The sequence below is a fragment of the Chelon labrosus genome (genome assembly GCF_963514085.1).
Source record: "Chelon labrosus genome assembly, chromosome: 13".
Lineage (NCBI taxonomy): Eukaryota > Metazoa > Chordata > Actinopteri > Mugiliformes > Mugilidae > Chelon > Chelon labrosus.
The window spans coordinates 21,604,233-21,613,076 of record NC_140346.1 but is presented as its reverse complement, the minus strand read 5'-3'; the positions used below and the strand labels follow the sequence as shown (position 1 = coordinate 21,613,076).

Genomic DNA, 8,844 nt, shown 5'->3' with positions numbered 1-8,844 from the left:
CTCTTGCTTGTGCTCCGGCAGCTCCCCGCCCCTCTGCTGCATGCTGCACCCTGTCATTGGCTGGGCCGCAGCCTCCCCGTGTTTTCCGAGCGTTTTTCACCAGCTCCCGTCTGCCGGCATCTTATTTCATCCCACAATGCATCATTCACGGTATACGCCGCTGACTGTGGGCTAAGAGGAAGCGAGACCTTGCTGTAGGTAGGCACCACCACCACTACTCGGCCGTGCGTAAAGGCTTTTTTCTCTCCAGTCACGCTGGCGCTTTCAGTACACATGTATTGCGTCGGTGTTTGCTTTCACGTGTGCACCTGCAGCTCTTCTTTTTACAGAAAACACCAGTTACATATTTAAGCTGGGTTTCCAAAATGTACAAATGCATTGCACTAATTGACCTGCGCATGCGTAATAGTGTCACGATTTCATTATTGGGCTCATGTTGGAAATAAAAACAAACTATTGTGTCCTTCTTTGAAAGTGTTTTATTGAAAATGCTAAGAGAAAGAAAAAGAAGATTAAGCAAAAAGAAAACATACAAACTACTCCCAAAATGAAACCCCTTCCCAACCCGCCCCAATTATTTTTTTAAATTCCTTCATACCAGGGCATCTACGACTCCATCCTTTGATCCAACTTCCTGGTCCTCAGTTTCGTTTTCTTGTAAAATAAAGCCTTTATCACTGAAAAAAACTTTTAAAGATAGGCAGGGGGGCCTAATCGAAAGGAGAGGAAAAAAAAATGTTGCTCTGGGACTCCTGTTAATTAGTTCTGAATTCAACTCTCATTTGAATCCTGGAAATCTGCTCCCGTTCCGAGCATCCATCCTTGCCTATCCCTTTCCTAATCGATCCACTCATCCAGCTCCAAGGATTGGGATCCACTGAGCCACTCCTCCAATCAAAACCTTGAAATACCAGGAAGAAAATCAGAGGCAGACCGTTAGAATAATATGTCAAGATGTTTGGGCCTAATTTTTTTTTTCCATTTTGAGCACTCATGTCAGACCAAAGAAAGGAAAATTGCCACTGAGCACAAAAAAACCTATCACTCCCTGAAACATTTTAACCAATGAGGACATTTAAGCTGGGACGCTTTCTTGGCGGCAAAGCAATGAATCAGATTTTACATTTGACAGCAAAGATGTTACACTTACATCACAACACTTGATTCTAGGACTGTTTATTCTGTCACAGGCCAGAATAGCATGTTAAAAACTGTATTTATATATATATATATATAAAACAAAAGTACAGCACATATGGCTTCGTTAAATGACATGCATGACATGGCAACCCATCAAAAAATTTCAATTTATGGAATATGAAGCGTACCATTGCCACGACCTGATTGCTCCTAGTTGTCCTATCCTGACCATACAAATGAAATGTGCTCCACAATGGTTTTATTCCAAATCACTTTAATCCTTCTCTTCAGATGTCTAAAGGAAGACACAAGGGTAAAATACAGTTAAGCATTGGGCTCCCCTTTTAAACAGCCCATCCCACATATCCAAAGAGAGACGCTATTAAAAAAAATAGAAACAAGAACAAAAGTTCAATCTTCAATACTTGCAAAAACATTGAGTGTCCCTCGTGACAGCTCAACGTTTTCCAAGTCCAACACAGCACAATTTCTACTGTTGCAAAAATTGAGGACAGAAAGAAGAGGAGAGAGGGACAAAACAAAAAGGACAAAGCAGCTGGAGAGGGAGGGGAAAGGTTGGAGAAGGGATGGGGGGGGGGGGGGCGGGGTTGGGTACATCTACATACCAAGATCATCCACATGGACATCAGGACAAGAAATGCCAAAATTAAAAATCAATAGCTGACATCCGGAGAAACTCATAAGAGGTAAAAACAGGAGGATGTACATCAAAAGGGTGAAACATCGGTGGTAGAAAGGTTTAGGAACGGGAGCGAGAGCGGCTGTGACGCGGCGAGTAGCGGGGCGATCCTCTGCCACGGCCACGGGAATTGCTTCGACTGCGGCTGGCGCTGCGACTGCGGCTCCTGCTCCGGCTGCCACGGCTGCGAGAGCGTGATCTTCCATAACTTGGGCTGCGGGGACCGTCTAATTTCACACGAATGTAAGCAGTCTCTCCCTGGCAGACACAAGAAAACTTGACATTGAAAAGACAGCATTCCTGGCTGTGTTGGAAATACCACAGAGGGAAATAAGGGCCGAGTGTTGTTCAAAGCAAGCATTGTCCTGAAAGTACTCACCTCCACACAGGAAAGAAACATTATCCATGAGAGTTAACCAAATCAGCACACATACCTCATGTGATCGGAATTTGGTGTTGTCCAGCTTTCGAACGGCATAGGTCATGTCCTCTTTGCGCACAAATTCTACAACTCCGGTTCCATCTCTGTAAACGTCAGCGTAGCACACGTCGCCCGCCTCACGCATGTGGTCCTTCAGGTCCTGCCAGCTGCCGCTCTGAGGGAGCCCTGAGAAACAAGACAATGTTGTTTCAGTGGACGCTCGGCGAACATCGCAGCTGTGTTTGTGCGCAAGACACATCAACAATTCGTTTCCCCCAGTACAAAGAAATCTGTCGTGCGTCAAGACATTCAAGTATTTTACTAATGCAAATGTCATGCCTTGTTTAGTAGCCTGCAGAGCTGCTATGCTGTGGCATTATGGGTGCAGGTGCACTGTGCCATTTATCAATCCCGTATGGTGAAATTCATTCTCTGCATTTAACCCGAAAGTAGTGAGCACACGTGAAGCATGACATGCAGCACCTGGGGAGCAGTTTGGGGTTTATTTCGGTGCTTGCTCAAGGCACCTCAGCTGTGAACATGGAAGGGACTTGAACCAGTGACCATAGGCACAGCTAGTTTCACATCTGGACCAGGAACAGCTTGTGCTATTCTTGTTCATTGTCTAAAAGTAAAAATGTATATCCTCAAACTAGTTTACAAATACAGAAATGTGGTGGATGAAGTGTCATTAAAAGTGCATGCATGATCCACAGTTAACCTAATCTAATACCATAAATAAAAACGATTTAAACAATATGTTGCATGGATGTAGCACTTGCTGAAGTTGCCTTCAAGAAAGATGCATACTACTTTGTGCAAGCCAAACAATCCTCCGGAAAGCAGCACATGAAACAGTCATAAACTTCCTGCCAAATAAATGATTAACTCGTGTGCTTACCCGAGACAACGACCCTGTACTCGGAGCGTCTGGATGGTGGCCCATATCTTCCTCTGGGTGCTCCACCGATCCCTCCAAACCCGCCTCTGGAGCCCCTGCCGCTCCGAGGAAACTCCACACGCAGTCTGTAGCCGTCATAGTCGTAGCCATCACGGCCATAGACTGCATCGTCGGCGTCCCTGTAAATAACAAACAAAACAAATGTAACTCAAGTGCTTCGACGTGTATAGCAAAGCTCCCAGACTCGCACAATGACAGCCCATGTCAGCGGCTAGCTTTATCTAATATCGTCTGCTAATCCGCCTTACAGACGTGCACGCAACTAGACTAATTTGAAGTTAGTTTGCGTGACGAGACGGTTGTAAAATCTCGTTGCACGGAAAGCGCATTGCCGCCAAATAGTTGCACAATCAAGCGTAACGCTGCTAGTGCACCGATACAACTCATGTACAAGGCATAGACTGAGCAAAAGGGGGTGTTAACAACATTAGCAACAAAGAGCAAAAGCATGCACAAAAGCTTTGTTTTTTTTTATATTATTTAACCATACGCCGTGTGCATACTATGCCAGGTATACAATGTTAAAGGGCACAGATTCGAAACCGAAAGCGAACACACCACGTTTTGCAACGACAACGTAAAGCTACTCCAGGAAATAGTCCGAGTCCAGAACAGTGCATTAGCACACGAGTTTGTTAGCAACACAATAGGGCAGCCAAAGGGCCTAGCATGCTAACCGCTAGCTCCTTACCTTGGGTCTTCGAATTCAATAAAGGCGAAAGGCGGTCCCCCTCTCCGGTTCTTCAGGTCGATGTCTCGAATCGTTCCGTATTTGTAGAACACATCCTCCACGTCTTTTGTGCGAATATCTGGGGGGAGGTTACCGACGTAAATTCGGCAGTCGTTGTTCCCAGCGGGGCCGCGCACAACACCCGACATCGCAGCTAACGGCTAACCCAAGGCTAACGGCTCGTTGTTTGCAAGATTCTAAACGGCTGGTTCACGCCACGGCTGGATCACACACCGAGCGGCTGCGGGTCGTCGGAGCGAAAGCGGAAAAGCCAGTCAAATACGCGCCGTTCAACGCTACAACCAGGAGGGGGTTATTTACAAAGCAGACAATACTCGCGACGCGTCGCGGCGCCGACTAGTCCAGTTTTTTCTCTTCAGGAACCGCGCTCCTTTACCGAGGCATTCATGAATACCGGAAACATCGCAGCCGGATCTGACACATCCGCCATACAAAATAGTCCGCCAACACGAGCAGGTGTCTGATAACAATAAATATTTTTAATTTAATAGCGACAGCATAATGACATTATTATTTATTTATTATTATTTAATAAATATACCTGTAATTAGGTAAAATTTTGGGATACTTTAGTATTTCTAATTAAAATGGATTTAATTTTGCATTTATTTTAAAGCTTTAGTTTCAAATTACTATGCATATATTTATTTTTAATTAATCATATATTTATTTTATAAACCCTGCCTAACGAGTTGCACCATTAAAGTAATAATTGTGTTTCAATAACAACAGATGTAGGTATTATTCCCAGTGCTCATACTTTTGGTTATTTAAGTGTAATGACGATATATTTCTACCATACACCACTATGCTATTACTATTTCTGTGACAAAAAACAAAACAAAAAACTGTCATCCTATAATAGAGCAATGCAAAATTTTGTGTTTTGAGATAATCTACTTACGCTGGTGTAAAAATGTGCGAAAAGTTACAACACTCACATAAAAACACCATCACAAATGGTTGCCATTGTTAATTGTGTGTTAATTCAGTTCAGTTCAATTCAATTTTATTTATATAGCGTCAATAACAATACAAATCGTCTCAAGACGCTTTATAAAACCCAGCCTGAAACCCCCAGAGCAAGCCTGAAGGCGACGGTGGCAAGGAAAACCTCCCTTTTAACAGGAAGAAACCTTGAGCAGAACCCAGCTCATATGGAGGGACCCATCTGCCTAAGGCCAGCCGGGTAGAGACAGAAGAGAACAGCAAGGGACACACAACAGTAAACATTCTATACAGTAATAGCACAGAATTGCATGACTAGTAGTAGATAGGAAATTAGAGGGCAAGAGCTCTGTGCCAGAGAAAAGAAAGTGGAGGATGCAAGAGAGGAGAGAGAAGAAAGAAGGAGGACATGTGTTTGGTGCATCGTCCCCCAGCAGCCTAGGCCTATAGCAGCGTAACTAAGGGATGGTTTAGTCCAGCCCTAACTATAAGCTTGATCAAAAAGGAAAGTCTTAAGCCTGACCTTAAAAATAGAGAGGGCGTCTGCCTCCCGAACCCAAACTGGGAGCTGGTTCCAGAGGAGAGGAGCCTGATAGCTGAAAGCTCTACCTCCCATTCTACTTTTTGAAATTCTAGGAACCACAAGTAGGCCTGCACTTTCAGACCGAAGTGATCTGTTGGGATGATATGGTACAATGAGGTCTTTAAGATATGATGGAGCTAGGCCTTTGAGGGCCTTGTATGTAAGGAGGAGGATTTTAAATTCTATTCTAGACTTTAAAGGGAGCCAATGAAGAGAAGATAAAACTGGAGTAATATGATCTCTCTTGCTAATTCCTGTCAATGCTCTTGCTGCGGCATTCTGAATCAATTGGAGGCTTTTTAAAGAGCTATTTGGACAGCCAGACAGTAATGAATTACAGTAATCCAGTCTGGACGACACAAATGCATGAACTAGTTTTTCAGCATCACATGTTAACCTTTATGTTTGTGAAAATGTGGCCGCAAAACTGAAGGCGTGTGCACCTAAAATTTGTCATCTGTCCAAATAGCACACTAATAATTAATTTCTTACTTTAAAGACGGTTGCTTCTGTTTTTCTTTTATACAGTATATTAATCTGTGAATATATGTGATTGAGCAAGTTAAATTGGAAATATCTGGTTGTAAGATCGATCAAAAAGAGACGTGTTGAATAAAAAATGGAAACAAACATGGTGCAAATTCAAAGCATGTGAAAGTGTCGTTATTTGCAAAACTGGGAAACAGCGCAGCATTCTTAACTATCCCACAGTGTCACGTGAGACAATCCAGCTTGAATCATATTGTGCCATAATTCATTTCGTGTAGCATATTAGAGCGCATACTGTATAAACACAAGTGTCTCATAGTTTTGATTTAGGCTCTTCATCTTCTTTGAGTGTTTCTACAAAATACACTTCACAACATGTCAGTGCCTGTAGATTTATTAAGAGTGTGAATCCCATAAATGTTCATAAAACAAAGTGTTTAAACCAGACGTTAGACACAGACTTATTGTTTAAATGTATGTTTATCAGACTACTAAACAGAATATACAGAGGGTGATAACACACTTCACATGTGTTGTGTTGAGCTGTGTTTTATGCCCAGGGACTGCAGAAGCTAATTAGCATTTAGCTAATCCTTGTGCAATACTTCTATCTGTGCATGTTCTTTGTTGAATAAATAATACGCCAACACACGTCTCACTCACATAGAGAGGGCTCATGCAACTTTGAGTAAACTTACACTTCACCTGAATGACATATTTGGTGAGTTACGCTTTTTAATCAGCTGTGCTTTAACATAAACTAATGTCAGTGGTCTGCAGCTAAAATTTGCAAAACTGACGGCAATTCTGAGCTGTGATTCTAAGTGCAGGATTTTAAACTTTTAATCATGGATCTGCACACACTCAAAACACAAGCAAAGCATCTTTCATTCGGTACGTGCATTAGAAATACGCAAGGCCTCATTGTCCTCGTTTGTCAAGGCAAGAAAACACGCTGTCAGTTGTTTTCGTTTAACGTCATCATATGTGTCATTATTCTGATTTAACCTAAGTGTCTACGTGACAGTTCTTCTGTAATATATCTAGTTATGGTATGGAAGAACACGATGCTATTTTAAATATGACTTCTTATTGTGTTCAGTATGCATGACAGGAGCCATAGATGCGCTGGCCGGCCTCGCCGTAGTTATCACCACCAGTGTACTTCCCCTGACACGCCAGACTGTTGGCCTGAGGGAAGAACAGAGAGTGAACAAACAACAAAAAAAGAGACAACATACGGGAGAAATAGAAGTTGTCTGCAGTAAATGAGAAGTAAAAAGTACCTCTGCTCTCTTGATGAACTGCTCGGTGGCGGCTTTCTCGTTCTCCTTATGTCCTCTCCAGGCTCTGAGCGCGGACGCCTGCAGGGCTCGGCCAAAGGAGAACGTCAGGATCCAGGGTTTGGGAAGGGGGCAGTTGTTGATGGCGTTGAGGTGGATAGATGCCTCCTCTTCGCTCTGACCGCCCGAGAGAAAAGCCACTCCTGTGGGCAGCGGGAAATATACCGTCGTTCTGTTCTGTTTATGTGCATTTTTTTTTTTATAATCATCCAGACAGGGTGGCGTTTTGACTCACCTGTGACCGCTGGGGGAACAGTGCGGCGCAGGGCGGTGATAGTCGCCATAGCAACCTCCTCCGGGCTGTACTTGGTGGAGCAGCTGTGTCCAGGAGTGACCATGTTGGGTTTGAGGAGAGTGCCTTCCAGGTAAACGTGGTGGTCCGACATGGCTTTGTACACTGCAGCCAGGACCTGAAACCAAAGAGTTTGTTTTACCAAAGTGTCTCAAAAATAATTTTTCTCCTGTTACTCTTATGCAGATGCCCACCTTCTCCGTGACGTACTGGCAGCGTTTCAAGTCATGATCACCATCTGGCAAAATCTCCGGCTCTATGATGGGCACGATGCCGTGCTGGCCAGGAAAGGAAAGATTATCAAACAAAGCAGATTATTTTCATCACAAAGGTGTAAAGGCAATACTTTTTATAGTGTTAAGTCCTGACCTGCTGACAGATGCTACAGTAGCGTGCAAGAACGTTCGCGTTTTCTGTGATGGCCAGTTTAGTTGGATTGACATCACTGATTTTGAGCACACAGCGCCACTTTGCAAAGACGGCTCCGTCCTTTTTATACTGTGCACAGCGCTCTGAGAGTCCATCCAGACCTGTGGAGAGAGACGAGCAGTAAAGGCTACGTGTATTGGTGAAATATTTAGTCGCACCATTTATCCAAAGTTGAGCTTGTCTGACCTTGTGTGGTTGTTTCTCCACAAGTTCCTGCCAGAGGTACAACACCTTTGTCAACCTACGGAATAAGGGACAATGATTTTAAGATCATATTTATACATACAATAAGACACATTTTTCTAAATCTATCATCACAAAAGGTGGCGCAATATTACGTAGTAAGCAGCCAGACCTTGATTCCCACCAGGATGCCCCTGTCCCGGATCATTTTGACAAAGAGTACACCGTTGTCAGAGTGCTGGTACAGCGTCTCGTGGAAGAAGATGACTCCTCCGATGCAGCTGTTGATGCGATCGTCTGCGCTGAAGAGGATCTGGCGATACTGCCGGCGGTTCTCCTCCGTGTTCTCCACTCCAACCTGGGCCAGCCGCTTGGCCATGCTGCCTGCGGTCAACAAGTTAACGTGCATACGAGATGGTTAATACCCACTCCGTGGACTCTACTAGAAACAATGACAGAAAAGAAACGGTGCTACAGACCCACTGACTCGTCTGCAGCCAGGATGCCCTTCCCTGGAGAAACTATGCGTTGAGCCGTCTCATGGAGCTCCCTCTTCTGAACCTCGGAGAGGGTCGGGAACTGGTGCGTCATTGTTGAGTGACTG

General features: G+C 44.1%; 2 protein-coding genes across 2 annotated transcripts; both read right to left on the bottom strand.

Annotated features, from left to right (window-relative positions):
* Positions 1–1,220: 1,220 nt before the first annotated feature.
* On the bottom strand, positions 1,221–4,348 carry srsf1a (serine and arginine rich splicing factor 1a). The gene is made up of 4 exons (XM_084558730.1): positions 3,914–4,348; positions 3,163–3,341; positions 2,275–2,447; positions 1,221–2,098 (listed from the first exon to the last, which is right to left on the bottom strand). Exons 1-4 carry the CDS (start codon positions 4,099–4,101, stop codon positions 1,901–1,903), a joined length of 738 nt encoding a protein of 245 aa, XP_084414856.1. The 5' UTR covers positions 4,102–4,348; the 3' UTR covers positions 1,221–1,900.
* A 1,531-nt stretch (positions 4,349–5,879) lies between these two features.
* LOC311498499 (fructose-bisphosphate aldolase C-like) lies at positions 5,880–8,844 on the bottom strand. The gene is made up of 8 exons (XM_084559120.1): positions 8,716–8,844; positions 8,413–8,620; positions 8,244–8,298; positions 7,998–8,158; positions 7,823–7,906; positions 7,572–7,746; positions 7,280–7,479; positions 5,880–7,184 (listed from the first exon to the last, which is right to left on the bottom strand). The coding sequence occupies exons 1-8, from the start codon at positions 8,829–8,831 to the stop codon at positions 7,092–7,094; spliced, it is 1,092 nt and encodes a 363-aa protein (XP_084415246.1). The 5' UTR covers positions 8,832–8,844; the 3' UTR covers positions 5,880–7,091.